The sequence below is a fragment of the Myotis lucifugus genome, unplaced genomic scaffold, assembly GCF_000147115.1.
Source record: "Myotis lucifugus unplaced genomic scaffold, Myoluc2.0 scaffold_46, whole genome shotgun sequence".
In the NCBI taxonomy this organism is placed as follows: Eukaryota; Metazoa; Chordata; class Mammalia; order Chiroptera; family Vespertilionidae; genus Myotis; species Myotis lucifugus.
This window is the reverse complement of record NW_005871094.1, coordinates 625,347-646,827: the sequence shown is the minus strand read 5'-3', so window position 1 is coordinate 646,827 and position 21,481 is coordinate 625,347. Positions and strand designations below refer to the sequence as shown.

General features: G+C 37.4%; 1 protein-coding gene across 3 annotated transcripts in view; it reads right to left on the bottom strand.

Moving 5' to 3' along the window:
* The window catches only part of DGKI (diacylglycerol kinase iota), a 383,824-nt gene that overhangs the window by 136,886 nt on the left and 225,457 nt on the right, over positions 1-21,481 (bottom strand). For all 3 annotated transcript variants that reach the window (XM_023753493.1, XM_023753495.1, XM_023753494.1), the window contains 6 exons: positions 20,801-20,938; positions 17,580-17,658; positions 8,308-8,363; positions 7,332-7,394; positions 5,206-5,279; positions 3,579-3,690 (listed from right to left, as the gene is read on the bottom strand). In XM_023753493.1, the coding sequence (XP_023609261.1) occupies positions 3,579-3,690; positions 5,206-5,279; positions 7,332-7,394; positions 8,308-8,363; positions 17,580-17,658; positions 20,801-20,938 (522 nt within the window). The remainder of the gene's footprint in view (positions 1-3,578; positions 3,691-5,205; positions 5,280-7,331; positions 7,395-8,307; positions 8,364-17,579; positions 17,659-20,800; positions 20,939-21,481) is intronic.

Genomic DNA, 21,481 nt, shown 5'->3' with positions numbered 1-21,481 from the left:
AAGGACGAGAGAACATGTTAATTGATACCTCATGGTTATCAGCACAATTCTGACTCCAGGAAACTTTATAGGATAGTCTGGTTTCTTCAACAAATCAGTGGGGGAAAAGAGATGGGTGGGGACTTACAGAGACTTAAGAGTCATATCAACCAATCACAATGAATGAATTTTATTTGGATTCTGATTCAAACAAATAGAGCATAAGAAAACAAAAGGCATATGTGAGACAATTGGAAATTTGAGCAGTGAGACAATTGGAAATTTGAGCAGTGAGTAGATATTTAGTGGTATCAAATGCTACTATTTTAATGTTTTTTAGAGAAGATTATGTGATTGTGTTCATAAAGGAAAGTCTTATGTTTTTAAAACACATTAAAAAATATTTACAGATAAAATTATATAATTCCTGAGATTTTCTTCAACATAATATAAGGAAGGAGGTCATAGGTGGGGACAGAAATAATACTGTCCATGAATTGATAATTATAGAAGCTAAGTGATGGTACCTGAGGATTCAACATATTATTTCATCTTTGTTTATATTGAACTTTCCCCACAACAAATATTTTAAAAGCACACTTAATAATTCCTCAGGAACCTTGAAATAAAGTCAAAACTCCTACATAAACTCTGTAATGCACTCCATGATCTGGCCCGGGCCTGCCTCTTCAGCATCATCTATCATTCTCACTTTTCACCTACATTTACACTATATGAAGTTAATTATCACTCCCACAGAGGACTATGCTCTCTCATACTTCCAAGTGTATATAAATTTCCCTTTTTTCCAGAATGCCAAGTTCCATGCTGCTTCTCCTGGCAAAATTCATCCATTCTGTCACATTTATTCATTGTCAACTACAGGCAGCAGGCTCTCTGCTGTGCCAGGGAAGGACACACTGGAGTGATGGATATCTAGCATTCGCCACTCCCCGCCGCCAGCACTCTACCCTTCTTGGCCCTCTTTTGACCCCGTGAGACCGACCCATTTACACTGTATCAGTGGTTCCTCTGTCCTCTAGCTTCTGGGTAAACTTCCCCCTGGGGAAGCACCAGCAGGAGGCCTGGAGGATGAGAAGCGTGAGATCACTGTATTTTCTGTCCCAGCTCCCTCCCTGCCAGGTTGGCACAGACTGGTTGCTTCCACTTAGCAAATATGACTCTCCGGTGATCCTTGCCAAACAGTTCTTTCTGGTACAGGTGACTGCTTACTTGCTTTTGCACCTTCAGCTCAGGAATACAGCGCCATCCGTTGTTGCTTCTCATAAACCTAGTGCACAATTTGTTGAGTCCCTCCATTAAACTCTCCTCTAATTACCCAATTTTAGTCTGACTTTTCTTCCCTGTTCAGATGCTAATTAAACAATTAAAAGCAAAAACAACCCAAACCCCAAAAGACTAATGAAAAAACAGACACAGATAGGGACTGAAAAGTTATAGAAGATGACGAGTAAAGAATGTTTCAGAGAGTGATAGCATGTGCAATGGCCTTGTGGTGCAAAAGCAGCAAGGAATGTCCCAAAGCTACAGAGGTTACTTAGGAAGAAAACAAAGAGGGCAGTGGGGAAGGCAGAAGAATTGAAGAGAAACGCAATCTTGCAGGGCCAAGAAACGATTTAGAGTTTGATCCTGAGAGCAATGGTGAAGTGTCTAATGTTCTCCCTGCCCTCCCAAGCCTAGGTAAGCAATCCCCTTCTCTTAGATAATTATTCCCTGGCAGCTTTCTACCACACAGTTGGGACTAGAAAGCCCTGGCACATGGTACACATTCAATAAATGTTCACTAAACCAGTGAATAAATGAATGAGTAGAGCACACATGGCCAGGTTTGGAGCATTTTTGGTCAACTCCAAGAATCCGTCCTTGCACATGTCCATCTTGAACTTTATTCCTACTTGCTCCTGGCTGACTGAGTATTCTCCTATAATCAACATAAAGATCTTTTGAGAGAAAGAGCTGTGCATGAGCTACAGTCCTGAAAATTAGATCAATCCCAGACCAATATTTTATACTTAACAACCATTTCATTCTAAATATGGCAACATCACTATCTCAGGTAATGGGTATTGTTGCCAGAGTCACAATAAGTTATTCTGTTAAGTCTCAGTATTTTGAAGTGATTGGAATCCATGAGAGGAGTAAAAAAGAGGGCTGTTCTAGTTTATTTAGGACAGGAAATACAAGCTGCTTTCTTTCAAGCATAAGGTATAGCACAGTGGTTGGCAAACCGCGGCTCGCGAGCCACATGCGGCTCTTTGGCCCCTTGAGTGTGGCTCTTCCACAAAATACCACGTGCGGGTGCGCACGTACAGTGCGATTGAAACTTCGTGGCCCATGCGCAGAAGTCGGTTTTAGGCCTGGGCGAGTCTATTTTGAAGAAGTGGTGTTAGAAGAAGTGGGGGTACATTCGCTGAGGTCGACCCCTCAGATTGAGGACGTTTGTAGCAAAGGCCAGCTTAGGAGTACCCTAATTAAGTTAATAACAATGTACCTACCTATATAGTTTAAGTTTAAAAAATTTGGCTCTCAAAAGAAATTTCAATTGTTGTACTGTTGATATTTGGCTCTGTTGACTAATGAGTTTGCCGACCACTGGTATAGCACAAACCAAGTACTAACCAAGGATAGCAAGTAGAAGCTTTATTTTAATTTGTTTTATAAACTAATAGTGTGGTCTGATTTACACCAGCTATAATGATAAGCATTATTTTAACTGGTTTCCTCATCATTAAATAAGTTGAACCACATGCTAAAACCTGCTTGAAATTGCACTTACTCGATATAAATGTATTTTGTACTCAAGCAAGCAAAATGAAAATACAAGGTGATCTCAATACTGTGGAAATTGAATATTAATTAATGTCACAAAAGTGATGCCATTCTATATTCAAGAATTTTATGATAAAGGAGATACCCATCTTATACTTAAAAAGAAAAGTTGAAAATATATACAAATGACCACTTTCCTTTACACCTAAAAATATCAAATGGCAAGGTTTCTGCATCATGCTGGGATATGTCTGTGACATAATGCTTTTTAATTAACATGAACACTTTGCATTTTTTTCTGGTAGAAAGTTAATTAGGAAAACTAACAAATAATATTTATTTTTGAAGCTCAAACAAATGTGAATCAATTTTCTTAGTGACATAAAGAATTAATTTGTGTTCTGGCTTTCTGCAAGCAACTTGATGTTGCATAAAGTTTATAAATTGATAAAGAAAAAATTATACCAAAGTCCTATGAAATGGAAAAACTCTAACTGTGGCTAAAATACATTGTATTTATTTATTTATTTTACTTTATTTCCCAGCCTTTGCCCACCTCTACCCAGCCCGGGCCCCCCTTCCCTCTGGCCATCACCACACTGTTGTCTGTCTATGGATTATGCCTATATGTTATTTGGCTAATCCCTTCACCTTCTTTTATCCAGTCCTTTCCACCAACAGCTGTCCGTCTGTTCTATGTATCCATGCCTCTGTTTCTATTTTGTTCATCAGTTTATTTTGGTCATTAGATTCTACAGATAAGTGAGATCATATGGTATTTATCTTTCTCTAATGGTTGTCTTGCTCACCAAAGAGGCCATGGTGAATCCAATCACTTCAATATAGCCATCATCATGACGCTGAGGTTCAAAATCATGGTGATCCCCTGGGTTCCCCCAGGGCATTGTGCCAGCACAATATCTGCAAGGTAAGATTAAGAGAAGAATTAAATTTATTCCATTCCTCTCATGACCATCATTAGGGATGAACTTATAGTCAGATCCAATGTTTGTTTCATGGAAGAACAGTTTTCTGTTCTTGGTGCACATCTTCCAAAGGAAAAGGAAATGGACTCACCATCATCTTCAAAATATCAATCTGAAAATGAGCATGATCTTACAACAAAAGCATTTCACAATACCTAATGTTCTCCTAATTCATTATTTATCAATACTATCACTCTATGGTCCACATATGTCTACTTTCTATGATATACCATGAGTTATCAATGGTTGGTTTCAGAATTTGGTCTTAGAGGAAGACAGATGCATGCCAGGCAGTAGAAAAAGGGAAGGGAACTGAAGTGAGTAAGCAATCAATATTATATACATAACTAAGAGAATAAGTACCTACAGAATAATATTGTATACATAACCAAGAGAATAAGCACTCACAACACAAGAGAAAGGTTATCTGAAGAAGAAAGAAATGGTGAAGAAGGGATGAAAAAATGTATTATAGAGGGAAAGGGAAATAAAGAAAAATGGAAAAGGTGAGGACTAGGAATTCAGAAGGGAGAAGGGAAAGGAGCAAAATGAAAGAGAGAGATGTACAGAAAAGAGGGGAAAAAAGAAAGTTAATGTTTCCTGAGATTCTAGGTCATCTGTTTAAACAACTAGGATGAAAATACTTCTGGAATAGAATTGTAAGTAACTATATCAAGCACTACCAAAATAATCAAGGGACTATAATGTCATTTTCTAACCACAGATTTATATACAATTCTTGTTTTAATTAAATTCAGTCTAAATAGAATTTATTTGCAGAGTTTGTGTCTGAGTTGTCTTGTTTGCAAATAACAAAGGGTCACAGATCCATCCCTCCCAACATCTTGGCTTGGGAGCCTAGAATCTAATGTTATGCCACTGAGATATGTGCTTATTTTGAGAGTAGTTCATCTCAAACACCCCTTTCTCCTGAGGTATATAATAACACCAAAGTGAGTTGACATCCTGGCTAGAAAATCCTACTCCAATTGATCCTATTTTTTTCAAAGCAATCATCTGGCAATGATTTTGAATAAATTCCATCCTGAAATCAGGCTGGATGGTTTTCTAACAGCTTTCAGGAAACTGAGGACAGGAATGTGTTCAAGTCTATCATTCTTGGGGGGTGAGGGAGCATTAAATTGGCAATTAAATTAAATGTTCCAATCCAGAGGGGTGCCTGGGGTTCTCAAGAATGGATAAGTATAGACCACGGATGCCATATCATGCAAAAAAAATTTTCCCCCAAAGAAACAAAAAGCACTTACCGCAGAGAATACTAAACAAACCAAGTAGGAGAACAAAATGATCAAACCTAGAAAATTTTAGTAAGCCACTGAGAAAACCGGTTTTCATTGTTTGTACCTGGAAATTTTCTATAATGAAAACAGATAACCTCAAGTCAAATAGAGTTCCCGTCAAACCAAGGAAACAGATGAACAGAGCTTACCTGGGTATATTTAAAAATACTATACACTGGAACTTCAGTTCCTGAATCTTTGGGGTGAGATCTGTTCCATCACACTGAAACAATCAAAGCAGAAAAAGCAAGGGTTTTTAAGTAGTCACAAGTCTAAAAAAATGACCAGAGAAAACTGGGTTGACAACAGTACATATCATGATCTTCCCGTTGCCCAATCTCTGCTTAAGTCAATGCCCATTACCATGACTGAAAATGAATTCTGCTCAGAGCTTTACCAGACACAAGAACTACCATCATTCTTAACCTTAGATGATTATTAGATATTCAATCTTTAGTATCAGCATTAAAAGATCTAGAAATGCTTAAAAGACTAAAGAGAATGATGCTCAAGTTGAGGCAGTAGGGACCTTCCCCACAGTCTTCCGATTCAAACAATAGTCATGAATGTGATTTCTTTTGTTTGTTTTTTTGTGATTAAATTTTATTTTGAAAATGTTAAACACAATACCTTGAAAACTGTTTGGAAGACAAGCTTTTCACAATGTATCTATTATAAATTAGCTTTATCTCCATTTGTGATTAGCTCTTGTAAAGTTAATCTCTTACAGACTTTGGTCTTCTGAGATCAACTGCTTTACTGGAGTTTGGACTTGACCCTGGGTCTCAACAGCCTCAGGCTGGCATGGTCTCAAACCTTTTTGTGTGGCTTCCCTCATTTTTAGGATTTTCCTCAGGAATATCCTCTGACTTTCAAAGAAAAAGCTTTCATTCCCCTTTCTCATTTACCCCGGGTGACAAAAGTCAAAAGAGGACAACTAGTCACAGCTATAGACTTCCCAATGGCAAAGGTATAAGCCTGCTTTTATATTTGCTCTTTACACCCTCATCACAAAATTTCCCCATCATTTTCTCCAGTGAGGAGAGCAGTAAAACATGACAAACTTTGGGCAAACTTTTAAAGATTTCTTTAGGAGGAGTTGCTAGCAGTCAAGGGTGTCTCTCTTTTCCCAGCTGATCTTAATACAGCTTAATTTTCCTAAGCATTCACAAAAGTTGTTTCCAGGAAATCTCACAGTTCTAAATAAAGTATTTAAAATGCTATTTAGATAGGAATCATATTCTAGACATTGATTGAAGGTGTTTTTACAATATTCCCTGATACTAAGCAAACATGAAGTCTCCCAATTTATTTAAGGACTTGAAATGAGTTGATAGATGACTACACCAATGAAAAAAAAGTAGGCATCTTAGACTATCAACATTGAATGTTGTAAGCAGCTAAAAGTAAAAAACAATAGAATGTGATACATTAATAGCATGCAAAGTAGTATTGTTGCATTCAGAAAAAAATGCCTGTAACTAATGTTATTGTATTTAAAACAAGTTATATGACGATTGGGCACCTTATGATGTATCATGCTTTACACAGCTTCCTTACATTTTATTGCATTTAAATTTACAACTCCTTAGAATAGCAGTTTTCAACTTTTTCTTTACTTCACATACAAAGGAAAATACTTACCTGTAAAATATGTCCTTGTGTATGAGCTTACATATTGATGTCAACACAGTAAGAAGAAACAGAAGTAGGGCAAATGAAGCCATATGCAGATTTGTGTTACTGTCCTCTGCGTTTCTGGTGTAGTATTTATACACACATTTTACATTTATGTAAGAGATCATTATCTATTGCCTCAGAAACACTGACTTTACCCTTGGCACAGATAAGATGCTCTGTTGTGATATGTACATTTAATTGTGCTAGCTTACTTTCCATCCTTTCTATCTCACGCTCAAGACAGCATACAGTGACCTCATTGGAGAAATATCCTCTGCGTCACAGCATGATTATCAATAACTTTAAAGACATGTGTTGCTATGCCTGTTTTAAATGAAGAAAATAAACTTTTCTGGAAGGTTCGATGATTCCCCCACAGTCATATACCTCACACAAAGACACCTAGGACTGAATCCCAAATGTCCAGACTTAGTTTCTGTATTTTTCTCCTCATAAAAAAGGATATGATTACCCTGGCCGGTGTGCAAGGGGTTAGAGCATTGGCTCATGCACCAAAGCTGGTAATTGGGGTTCATTTTTTTGTGGCATACATATTCATATTCAAATGAGATGAGTTGACACATTCAGTACTTACAACAACTTTAACGTGTTTGGATAGATCTCTAGAGCTTCTCTGTAGGAAATCAGAAAATGCTGCCTATACCACAAGAAAATAAAGAAAAAAAGCTTAATTACACGGTTATGCCAAATCCCTGCTTCTGTATTATATAGTTTCTAATGATGCTAAATAAGCCAAAATATAATTTGATGAATCCAAAATAAAGCAGTGCAGTGGCTGTCAAGTTGAAATCTTTTTGTTTTCAAACTATAACTTATAAGAAAATGTAAGATCACAGTAGGAGAGTGAAAAATTAGATAATTCTGACAGTCAGTTTAAAAACTTATTTTGACCCCTGACTTTGACTTCTCCATTGACACCCCTGAGAATGTCTTGCCTCCTCACTCTGATATTTCCATTCTCTCTACCAAGTGGTATAAATTTAAACCACACTTATTTCTAATATCAATATTTTGGAGGTATTTTTTTTCTTTCCAGCCATTCACCCCCAGGTATGTCCTTCCACAGGAGGAGAAAGAAAAAGACGCTGCCCCTTTAATCTCATATACACTTCCATAAAATACTTCCGTGCTCTGCCAATTTCTCATCCAAACACTGATGCATACCGACCCCTGTGAACACTGCAGTCTTACCCAAGACTTCCCATACGCGTTTCAGTCTACCTAATTTCCCATTCTCTGGGTTGGCTCTGATGTTTGTTTCTCACATTACTCGTTGGATATCATCCCCTCGGAACAACATGGAGTCTCAGAGCTTTTCAGTTCAACGATGATGGGCACCAGCTCTCTCTTTGCCAACTAACCTAAGACAGGCATCCTTGCTTTTCTTCTTAAACCAACGTATTAAACATGAACCATACATAGCCCTACATGTAAACATCTGAAATGTACTAGTATATGCCATCATTTTAGCACAGTGAGCATCTATATGACCAATAGTGAATTAGCGCTAAATGATATGGAATAATTTATAAAATAAAATAGATACTTACCCCTGCATAGAACATTTTATTTCGAAAACGACTGTTGAATTTCTCTGGATTTGCCTCTGTGAAAGGAAAGGGGTGGTTTTGTTCTGGAGACCTTACTGAAGGTAGTGACTTAGACTGGCATCCCTACTTCCTCCCCTCACAGATCCGATAGACCCACCAGCTTCATTATCATCTTCCCCTTAGTTACAGGCAGAGGTCATCGTTGTCCAGTGAAACAAAATGTAGCCACAGATTGGCAGCATCAACCGGGAGATTGTTAAAAATGCAAATTATTGGGATCTACCCCATACCTGCGGAATTAGAATGCCTGGGGTGTGGGGTTTAGGACTCTGTGGTGTAGCAAGCTCTCAGGTGATTCCCATGCACAGTAAAGGCGGAAACACTCTGGGCTCTATTCAGAATAGAGCATGGGCAGGGATACAGGAATGGGGTGTTAGGGGGAGCAAGGAGGAGAGGGAGGGGGATTATTTGTTTTGACCTCCATAGGTCATGGCTTCCATAAACTGTGGATTCCGTTTCCAAATGTAATTAAATATGGGCAATTCAGACAAAAATTAATGGAGAATTTGCTTTCAGATTTTGCAAAAACTACCATCTGCACTCTTATTTGCGACAGGCCTTGAAAAATAACTTGAATTAGTGGATACACACACACACACACACACACACACACACACACTCACACACACACATATGATAGCAGAGGTTCTGGCTGAAAAATGGTTTAAATTTAAGTTTGCTCCTATATGTTATATATGTTGAGGGAAGAAAAAGATTAAACAAGAATCTGTGTCAGAGAATTTTCATATGAATTCAAGGAATTTATAAAATATCTAAATGGGATATTATTTTCTTACATTCCTCACTGCCGATCTTTTGCTGTCTGCTATTTTATTCAGCATGCGCATTAATCCCTTCTCAGGGTTAGGTCTCCTCCAAGTCATTTCTCATTAGACTGGCTGACTAGCTGAAACTCCAAGTCCTAACCCTATTTTTGAATGGCAAATCCCACAAGTTGTTGTCTAGGTGAAGAAAAGTAGCAGAGTTCACTCACTAAGACTGGGTTGAATAAAAGCTACAAAATCTCAGGAAATAATTCTGGACAATTAATTATTAGATTATTTTTATGCTGTGACAAATATTAGCATAAGACATAGAAACTGAGTTGAAGTTTGCAAACATCAAAAATGTGGTATTTTTATAGATTGGTTTTTGATAGTTATATTCATCTATTTACAATTCCTGTATTTCAAACCTCTCCTTAACCATTCACTCTCTTCTACCAAATTAAGTACTATAGCCCTAGAAACAAAATAATAGAAAAGGTAAAAGGTTAACTTATGATATAGTAAACCAAAACAAGGTAAAAATGATGCTAAGTGCTCTACCTCCTTGATCCCCATTGCTGGCCCCAGAGTTGACCATTTCTATGGTCTGGACCTTCTTCAGGATGAAATTGACTGCTGAATGGCATGTTGTTTTTAACCTTATTGACCCAGATTTGGCTGGGTACCATGTTCAGTTGCATTAACTCTTGCTCTATGGAATCAGAGGCAAAATGAGAATTTTCATTGCCGTGCAATTTATTGTAGGTACATAGGCCCTAATTTTAAACAAAATCAGATCCAGCTATTGAGCAAGTTATAATGAGAAGTGGAAAATGACACCCACAGTCCTGGCAATGAAGTTTTTCAGGGAAATGATGTCCAACGCTATTAAATGAATCATATACCAACTATTAACATTTACTTTTTTACTAATGTATGGTTTGGAAAATATCCACATCTTCATGAGGTTTTCCTATGAGTCTTGAAGAACTGAAAACGCTTTTTTCCTTTAAAAAAAAAAGCGTGTTTTTTCTCTCAAGAGATTGAAAATGTTCTATAACAGTGGTCGCCAACCTTTCAGACCTCACAGACCACCAGTGGCCCGCGGATCACCGGTTGGCGACCGCTGTTCTATAAAACCCAAAAAGACTAGAATTAAGAAGTAAACTGAGTTTTTGGTGATTTTACTCACACAGTTGGTTAAAACAGTCACCGCAGATCTAATTTAACTGGATAAAAGCTGATTATATATATAAGTAATTATAAAAACTAGAGGCCTATCAGGACACTAGCATTTAGAGAGGTGTCAGAAAGACACATAAAAGGACACATATAGTATGATTCCATTGATATGAAATGTCCAGAAGAGGCAAATTTATAGACACAAAAAGCAGATTAATGGTTGCCAGTGGGTAGAGGAAGGGAGAAATGGAGAGGTACTACTCAGTGGGGACAGGGTTTCTTTTTGGGGTGATGAAAATGATCTGGAATTATATAATAGTTATGGTTACACAACATTGTGATTATACTAAAAACCCTGAACTATATACTATAAATTGGTCATAATGGTGAATTTTATGTTCTGTGAATTTTTATTTCAATAAAAAATGTTAATCTGCATACAAAAAATAAAGATATAAAATAAAGAGGTAGGGGAGTTGGCCTTGGGGGTAGGAAATGTGTGAGGTATATTCTATTATTCTCTCTGCTCCATCCCATACATTATATTGACTCCCAGCCTGAGCCTGTTTTGGCAATTGGACTCTCCTCCCACTTTTATATCTACCCTATTCCAAGCACAAATCAGACTGAGAAGCAAGGTTGGCTGCAGCTAAGGGAGATGTTTGCTAGTGTTAAGAGCTGTGCCACTCCCTACAGAAGTCAGGCCAGACAAGAGCCTACAAACAACAGTACTTCACCATTCTGGCTATTAAAGGGAAGGGGTGGAGTGGCTGAATATGTGCCTGTGTATGCATAGAATTGATATGACTTTGAGGAGGACCAAGGAATGTGGGCCCCACTATATCAAGGAAAGGGGGCATACAGAATTGGGAAAGAGCCAGCAAGAAAGTTTAAGAGCTCTTGCTCCTGAAGGAAGTTGTGTCTGTTAATTGGTATGAAGTCAACCATGAAAGGCCACTCTCAAGAAAGGCAATGATCCTCAAAGACCCCAATAGTGGAAGTACCCATGGTTTATGGCTGCAGTTCTTAGATTTCATCCTCCTCTTCCACAAGAGGGTGTGAGATAGTGAGATCCAAACACGCTGTGTATTTCTATGCCATTAACCTATTTACAATCTGATTGGATACCAATATTAATTGTATTAGTTTCCTGCACATTTGATAGCTTAAAATATTCACTGATTTTCTTACAACTCTCTAGGTTCTCTCCTGAGTCCTCTGCTTAGGCTCTTACGAGGCCAAAATCAAGGTGTCAGCCTACAGAGCTCTTATTGAGCAGCTCTGGGAAGGATTCACTTCCAAGCTCATTCAGGTTATGGACAAAATCTATTTCCTTGCAGCTGCAGTAATAAAATTCTTTTTCCTCACTGGCTGTTGGCTAGGGTACATTCTCAACTTCCAGAGGCATCTTGCATTCCTCGGCTTACGATAACCCCTCCATTGTCAAAGCCAGCAAGGGCACATCAAATCCCTCTCACACTTTGAATCTGACTTCTCCCAGATCACTCTGACTTCCCGTTCCACCTTCCATCTTTGCATTTAAAGGCTCATGTTATTGCATTGGTCCCACTCAGATAATCCAGAACTATCTTCCTATCTTAAGGTCAGCTAATTATTAACCTACATAATATCTACAAAATTTTTTTGCCAAATAAAATAAAACCACCAACAAGCAGGAACCAAATGGCAAAAGTCATGGCGGTCAAAATACCTACCATCATGCACCCTATAGCCCCCATGATCCACATCCTTCATGTATGAAAAATACATTCACTCCCTTCAAGGTCTCCAAAGGTTTCATACCATTATATTATCAACTCAAAATCCAAAAATCTCATCTAAATCTCATTAGCTCCAACTTCCCAAATCCCATCATCTAAATCATCAAATTGACTTGGCTCTGGATGTAATTCATTTATAATGATGATGAGGCTCTGGGTACACTCCATTCCATTGATTTAACCTATTAATTTCATCCTTATGCACAACACAATGATATGCGTGCCATCAGAATGGGATCCTAAACCCTATTTCTGCCTGTAATTGGTCCTGCATATTAGGGAAATGTTCATAAACATAAGTCCAACACAATGTTTATAAAAATCAATAAGCAATTTGAACCCTTTATAACTCACACATCTTTTATACTCTCTTCATCAAATACTTATCCAATTTTAAGACTTCGGTTAGAGATACATAAATGACTCCAAAATTTATGCCTACAATAACATTGGCATCTTCAATTTAAATTGTGTATTTTTTTAATCTTTTTTTTTCAACATTATTTCCCATTCAGGGCATATATTTTTTTAACAACATTATCTTCATTTTTCTAACACCATCACAAAAATCTTTCATTATGTAATAACTGGTCATGTAACCTATCTCTATCACAAGCTCATTATCCCTCTGTACTTTTTCTTTCCTGTCTGAAATGCCCTCACCTATTTATTTCTTGTCAACATCACACTCCTCCTTTCTCTTCCTTTATCTACCCTCTCTGGAAATTTTCCTCAGGCACCTTTCCCCTGACAACAGTCCCACTGAACTCCAATGTTATTTACTGCCCGTACAACTAATCGTGCCCTTACTATATGTGCCTTTCTAGTGTTATCTTTTGTATGTGGGCCTATCCCTCCAATTAAAATCCCATTCCTGTAACACTTATTGAGATAGTCACTGGACTAGGCACAGGGACCACTGTGCTGTACACCTGAAACTAATAAAAAATACTATTGAATGTAAACTGTAATTGAAAAAAAAAGAGAAAATGGGTTAAATTATTTGATTAGAATACTGATTTATTTGTTATAGGGAATACATGCATACATGTAATAAATTCATAACTATGTGTTCTGATGGAAATATACTATAATTCAGATAAATTAAGCAAAAGATGATTTAAGAGTTTATTATATTTAAAAATAAACTATATTCTTTCATAGCTGAAGAAGGAAGGAAGGAAGGAAGGAAGGAAGGAAGGAAGGAAGGAAGGAAGGAAGGAAGGAAGGAAGGAGGGGAGGGAGGGAGGGAGGGAGGGAGGGAGGGAGGGAGGGAAGGAGGAAGGAAGGGAGGGAGGAAAAGAAAGAAGACATTGTCTTATGCCCTCATGGAATTTAGAGTGGAAGAGACAGGTCTGAAAATGAAAACTAAAATGCCATTTTGTATGTGCTATAAAAATATGTCTGTATGAGATGAAGTGGCCATTACACATAAAAGAAATGATCAGAAAAGTGTTCCAGAAGCAGGTATTCTTGAATCTCGAATGATGAGTAGGTACCACGCAGAGGTTCAGGGTGGAAAAGAAGGTTACATACAGAGACTCTCGCACAGTGTGAGCTTCTCAAAGGCAAACTATACTTGAGCCTTCAAGTCTAGACAAAAGCTGGAAAGTGAGTCCTTTGCAGTGACCGTAACAATGAAATTCAGCAAGCCATTGCAAACAAGACATTTTTAAAAGAAATCTGCCAGTTCTCTCCATGAATCATGAAACATTCATAATCCTTTGAAACATGCAGATCTTCATGTCTCCATATATTCAGTGGAAATAGTAACTCCTAAATCAAATTTAAATACTGCCTCCTCTGGAGTCATAATTGTATGTCCTTGACCTTGTAGCATAAGGCTTGACTCCTCTGAATAATAATTTCAATGAAGCAGAAAAATTTAAGCATCCAATCTCAGACTGAAAGTTTGGTGTTGTCTAATATCTTTCATGTCCAAAGCAAATGACAATCTAGTTCGTACAGCTGGCAGGGTGAGACCTGACTTTGCCACCTGATACCCGTAATCATTGTTAACATCCCTATACATTATATATGGAAATATTTTCCATGTATGTCCTCAAGCACTGTCATAATGCAATAATGACCGAAGTACTGGACAAGACTCCCACTGAAAATTTAATGACCAATCCTACTATATCTCCAAATTCTATTCAAATGATTAGACTTTCCCAGGCAGCAACAATTCAACCATGCACAGTGGTTGAGAAGAATAAGAAAGCATCTGTTTTCCAATCAAATGAAGCATACCATCTTTCTGATCCAGCGGTTCTCAACCTGTGGGTCGCGACCCCTTTGGCGGTCGAACGACCCTTTCACAGGGGTCGCCTAAGACCATCCTGCATATCAGATATTTACATTACGATTCATAACAATAGCAACATTACAGTTATGAAGTAGCAACGAAAATAATTTTATGGTTGGGTCACAACATGAGGAACTGTATTTAAAGGTTGAGAACCACTGTTCTGATCAAATTATTCAAATATTTCCAATCTTTATATAAAGTAAATCAAAGTGTTAAGACTATATTAACTCCTTGTTTGATTTTCTACTGATAATTCTAAATGCATTTATTTATACAATAATTCTACCAGTAAACTTTCTCAAAATAAATGTCACTTTATTTGTCCCTTCTAAAAGAAATATAATATAGGTAGCAATGCTAAAATCTGCATCTGTCCCATATCGATTTGAAGGGCTATTTTACATCTATGCCAAAAAATTGTTTGCATTTACATTTTTTTAAAATCCTAACACAGTGAGATTTCTATCTATTTTCTATTTCATTTAGGCTGGTTGGCATGACTCCCAACTTAAAGTACTATATTATTTTTTACTGACACCTAATAGGTTATTCTATCCAAGCTCATTTTTACAATGGTTCTCATGAGGTTTTCAGTCACATTCCAAGTATTTTATACAAACAAGTTTTATCATGAAGTCTCAAACTGTGAGTGGTTGTGTTTGAGAACAGTTTGAAGTCTCAACTATGAGTTTTGTTTGGCTTGAGAACAGCCACTCATTACCAAGAAAAATAAGTGAATTCACCCTTATTGAAAATGTGGCCTCACTATCCTTTTCCTTCTGCAGCCAACCTTGAGATGTCTTGACTATCCTGGAAAGTATATGGCGAAAATCCAAACCAACAAAAAACAATTTTAAAAGAAGAATATTAGTGTGACTAATTATACTTTTTATAGTAAATAATGATTTTATTTAATGCAAAAAAAATGAATAGATTAACAGATACTAAGAAGCTCACATCCCTGGTCTAAGCATATCAACCAAATCCAGTTGCAATATTTTGTGGACATTTATTTTGTACCAGCTGTGTATCATCTTCATGAATATTGTAGCTATTACTCTTGGGTGACATTAATTCTCCCTTATCAGCTTGCAGTGGCTGGTTTTCCTCAAGGGCTCTGGCTTACCTGCAGGGCAAATGTTTCATATCGCATGAAAGCACTTAAACTAAGCCTCGGAGATAAACTATTCAAAAAGTAATGCTTGGTATCTTTTAACCAATACATTTAAAACTACGTATCTATACATATACACCTCAATTTGCATATTCCTCTCTAAAATGAAATAGTCCCATAGCTTAAAATAAAGTAAAATAAAATAAAAAATCACTTTCCTGCAAGAATTCTCTTCTAAGCTTGGTCCTTCTACCTTGATGCTCCCTCTCACTCTGAAGCACAGAAGTGTCATCATAGTACAAGGAAATGTATTAAACTTCCAGATTAATTAGACCAAATATTAGTTTCCCTTGAATGAGCTCATTGTCGGGCACTTACTCACTTAGGCCTCTTTTCATGCCAGAATGTCTATTTTGGGAGATTCATGCATTAATGAATTGTATTACTTTATAAGTATTGCTAAGAAACTAATTAAGAATTTTATTAGGAAACCCAGATTCAGGGTCTCCTGAAGAATATGAGGAGAAAATAAGGAGTACGAAATGGTCAAAGGGATCTCCATTTAGTTCCTCAAATTAACTCTCCTCAAATGTAGAAAGGGCAACCAGTTATAAATGTTGGCCCCAATGTTGGACCCTCTCACTATCTAATATCTAAGAACAGTCTATTGTAAGGAGATGGGAGGGTGGTGATGCTTCTGATTTGGGTATTTGCTATCTGTGGTTCTGTCATCAACCAACCTTTCTAGCTGTGATTTTCTGGCTAATCAGAGAGAACGACCAAACTACAGCCCCTCTTTAATCACTATTGCTTTTATTTGGCACAGCATTTGATCCTCGAAGCCTCATGAATCCAGGAAGAAAAAGTTTACCAAAATTGCTGAATTCATGAAGAAAATTATAGGTTGGGACTTCACTATTAGTTTGTATTCTTACAGCCTTCATCCTATTGCTGCACTATTGACCTTTAGTGCATAAGAGAGTGATCAGAATTTTTCCTACATTATTCCTGGAACAGGAACATTTAAATTCTAGCTTTTTGTTCCGTTTTTCAAATTCTATGAGTTAAAACCCATGTATGCTCTTGCAGAATCTGGATGGAGGAAAAAAGGTAAAAATAATCCCTCATTTGTGACTTTTATCTTACAAATTACTTACTCCCCTACAGCTTAGCAGTACTTTGGTTATATATTAACATATTGACAAGGGACTAGGAACAGTTATAGTTATGGATACAGGCATAGACAGAGATGTGTACTATAGTTATATTAATAAGAGAGCTTCAGAGAGAAAAAGAGAGATTAATAGAAACTGAGAGAGATTAAAGCTTCAAAGCATAAGCAGAAATCCTCAACTTTCTCAGTTCTAAAGACATAAGGAAGTTCTGATGAAATGTTTAACCACATCATTATTTCTCTTTCAAAAATCGTTTTGCTCCCCCAACCCCTGACTCCATCTCTATTGGTACTTAAATGACCACTCTGCCTTATTCACTCCCCTATCTCATCCCTGAGGACTTGCAGCACCTTCCCAACCTAATCCAATCACCATCACACCCTTTTCTTTCAACCCAAACCACCCACAGGCCCCCATTGTCCTAAAATGCCTAATGTCTCTTTTGTACCCACAGGCAGGGCTTCTTTGTTTTGCTACCAGGTTTCAATGGCTCTGGGTTATTAAATGTTGCACCATAACAACTGGTAGCTTGAGAAGCTGTGAGTATCCCAATGACTTTAGGGAAAGAAACTTTATTATTTCTCAGTAGTTCACTAACAAAGTTTCTAGTCAACTTAGAGTAGCAATCCCAAGCACACCTCTGGTCTCCTCTCTGACCATCTTGGAAACCCTAACCAACATGGTCTCAGGGTCCTATTTGTATTAAGTTCCTACCTTGTCTAGCTCCCAGGGTCATCAGGGAGGTCAAAACAAAAACAAACAAAAAAACACAACACGGAAGCACACTGTCAACACATAAGTGATATGCAAACAAAAGGGAACATGCAAAACACCTGCTGGAAACTTCCTCCCTGGGAGATGGAAATGGAACGCTGTCCTCACCTCGGGATTCATGGAACTCCAGTGTGACGTGGGCATCAAATCCAAGGCTGAAGTAATTATTGAAAACATTCAGAGGAAGCTGCAACGATGAACAAGGTAGAGGTGAAGTCGTGTGCAACCAAGCAGAAAGAAAAATAAAGTTCAAGCCGGACACCCGTCTCTGGGGCTATCTCTGGACTGGAGATCAGTCACAACTCCGGGTAGAGGTGTTTACGTGGAAGGAATGGGGTTGTTTAAATTAATTCATTAGTCAAAGCTCAAATCAGACAATACTCCCAATTATTTTAAATTTATAGGAAAGAAGGGATACCGATACAAATTAATAAATGAGAACCATTCCTGGGGATGTTGTAATAAGATACTCTTACCATGCGGAAGGGTGCATATTTGCAATAGTTATGAACAAGGATTCACTGTTCAAACTTAGGAAGTAAATTGTAAGGATCATGTCTAAACCTACTTAACCTGTGGCTACACTTTTTTCAAGAATTATGTTCAGCATATTAATATTGCATCTTAAAATGAATAACGTTTAATTTGTTTGCCCTTTGCCTACTTTAAAAAAATATTTTTGACAAAAGTCATATAAGCAATAAGGCAGTTGGAGACATTCAGCTATTCTCAATCTAGAGAAAAAAAGAAAAAAACAAATAGATATGTACATAGACATTTATTGATCAGTATTATTCAGATTCCTAGTTTAGCAAATCTTGTATATTTTATATTAAATATATTGGGATAACATTGGTTAATAACATTAGGTAAATTCCAGGTTACACTCTATTGTGTGCTCACCACCCAAAGCCCAGTCTCCTTCCATCACCATATATTTGACCCCTTGCCCCTCTTCAAACCTATATCTTTAATATGACTGTGAAATATGTGAACACAGACATATAGGTGCATACCCAACCTGAGCTTTCCTTCCCAGAATCCTCTGGGTCACTGGCTGTTACTGCTGCAAGCTGAGTAAAACAGAGAACCACACAAACTAAAATCCTGAATGAAAACTGCAAAATTAATGTGTTTTTAGGCTGCAGGCAATATTAGAAATATTAGAAAAGCATTGGAAAATGTTAGAAGGGAAATAGTGATTCTTTCACTTTACCTTCTATAGCTCAGAGTGGAAGATAAACATTAAAGTAAACAGATAGGTAATTTTACCTCAGTTTAGATAATATTTCCAGATACTTATCAGAGAGAAATGCACTAGAAATACATGTTTAACCCTCAAATTTCCAAAAGTAAGTTTATTACAGTGTTTCATGTCCCCCTTGATTTTCTATTTGATGAGAGTGAGAACCTTGTCCCAATAAGAGAAAAATGAAATAAACCTTGTGCCAAGAATAGAAAATGAAATGAGAATGAGAGAGAGATATTAATACAGAAAGAAAGAAAATGGGTTGCCTGGGTCTCTAATATAAATAAAGAATGAACCCCTCATAGCAGGCCCCGAGCCAGAGCTTATAATGATTCAGAGGTCAAAACAGCCCCTAGAAATGGTTATAACTAACTGGAGAACAGGGAGAGAAACTAAACACACAGAACAATGCCAAAATCATGTCTCATTTTCCTGGCTTCACATTTGAGAATGTCCAGTTCCTGTACTTAAACAAAATACCATCCTTATAATGACAGCAAGGGTTGGTGATCCTGCCAAGAACACAGATATGTTCGTCTCTACCATTTATGTTTTCTTGGCTACAAGTCTAACCCATGTCTTAACATTCACTGATAACTCAGGGGAACATCTGGCCACCATCCGATAAATAATATCCCAATTTAGTCTGTTATTAAATTCTTATTCGTATTTTCCAGGAAAAAATTACCCCAATTTCCTACATGTCTCTTCAAAAAATCCATTTTCATAGCCTTTTAATTATCTGGATTAATGTTTCCTGGCTGCACCAAGAAGTCTTTCCATTACTTGAGCTGTTGGGAAAAGATTTAAATATAGACTTCTATTGAGGGCCTAACCATTCTAAGTTTAGTGGGGAAAGGGCCTTAACATTTCCATATGGTACATTTCTTTTTACTTTGGCTCTTTTCTACCCAATTTCTGTATTCTAACACAGTAGAAAGACGTATCATATTCCAAGACAATAAGTGCTATTTAAACAACATTGTGACATGATGAACTCAATATCAACTGAGCAATCGTGATAGCTACCAAAAACCTTATAATTTCTAAATCATGGTTTAGGTGGAAAAAAAAATAAAGACCAAGGCAAAACATGTTTTAATGAATTAAGTGGATGTTGGTTTGGTCTAAAATGTTCTCTGGTTCAATCTATTTTAAGGCTGAAACTTCCATGAAATCTTGGTCTCAATCAATGGCATAATCCAATATAGCAGTAATGCTGGTTAAAGTACAAATACCTCGGCCTTAACCCTGCATTTAGTTAATGAAACTCTCTGGGACTGGGCTATTACGGAAAGTATATCTGTATTTTAATCTGTATTTTTAACAAGCACACCTGGAGAATCTTATGCACACAAAAGTTTGAAAACACTATCATAGAAAAGAAGTAGGATGTAATAAGGAGGAAGTGGCTACTTGGTGACCTACCAAATTTATCTGAAATTGAGGCCAGAACTTAGAACCAAATCTTCTACTGAAGCTCCACACTAGAGTAGTTACAACTGCGCCCCTTGGTTTGTCTTGGATTGAAATAAAAAGCTCAATCACTGAAGGAAAAGCACTAAATCAAAGCATTTATGTGGGCATCTTCAAGTCCCATGCAAGTAATGAAATCGGCTTAGTTAATACTTCCTAAACATTGGGAACATTTGATATCAAGCCAGAAATCTCAGAAGGCTATCTTTGTTTTGAAAGATCATATTCCTATTGCTTCGGAACATATATATATATATATATATATATATATATATATATATATATATATACATTTCATTTTCTCTTAGGTTAAGAGTTTGCAATGAACTTGAAAATTAGAACATGGATCCATGTGTTCCTGGTGTGGAAGTTGAGGACAGAGAACAGCTCCCTGAGCCCTGGAAGCAGGTAGAAACCCAGGTCTTTAGAAAACCCTGGGGTAGAATCAGTGGGTAACGTTGGACACATAGCCCTGTAGCCATAAACTCTAACACTATCCTTTTATCTCATAGGAAGAAATCAGCACATGAATCTCCAGCCACAAATGTATTTCCCATGACAGATGCTCTCGAGTGCCTTTCTGCCGAAGAAAGAACTCTCTAACCTTACACACGCCATCTTCAAGCTCTTCTGGAGGCAAGTCTGGGTTTCTTTCCACATGGAGGTTCCAGCGATCTAGCTGTACAATTGTCCCATCTTCTACTTGACAGAGGATTTTGGAAACAGGTTCATCAGTGTAGCCCTAAGGAACAAACAAACACATCCATTGGCATCTGGAGTAATGAACAGTATAGCCAAAGGTATTTCATGCAAGAAAGAGCCCTCTGCTACAGTTCTCTGTTTGTTTTGTAATTAGCAAGGCTGGGAGAGAGTAAACCTTTTTTCCAGGTACTTAGAACTTAACACAATAGTCACAGGTAACGTGCACAGGAATGCTAATTCTAGCTGGTTAGAGCTGAGGAATAATTTGTGCTTACACTGAGAACCAATAGTTGCTGGTAGGTTTAGGGGCTATGCTGGATGGCTGCTTTCATCAGAGTAAAAGCAGGACCCCCAAGGCCTCCTACTAAAGGGATTTGTGAAATGCACAGAAGTGTGTTTGGGGTTGGGATGAGAGGATAAAAGAAACAAAGCAGCCTCTGATAGACAATTACTTCTATTAACACCCCATTTTACTCACCTCTCCCTAACCTTGTAGCAGGACACCATCCCTTCCATGACCTAAGGCAAGTCTGACAGAGGAATAGCCCTGCTTGGGAACTCTTACTCCTTGAGCATACATTAC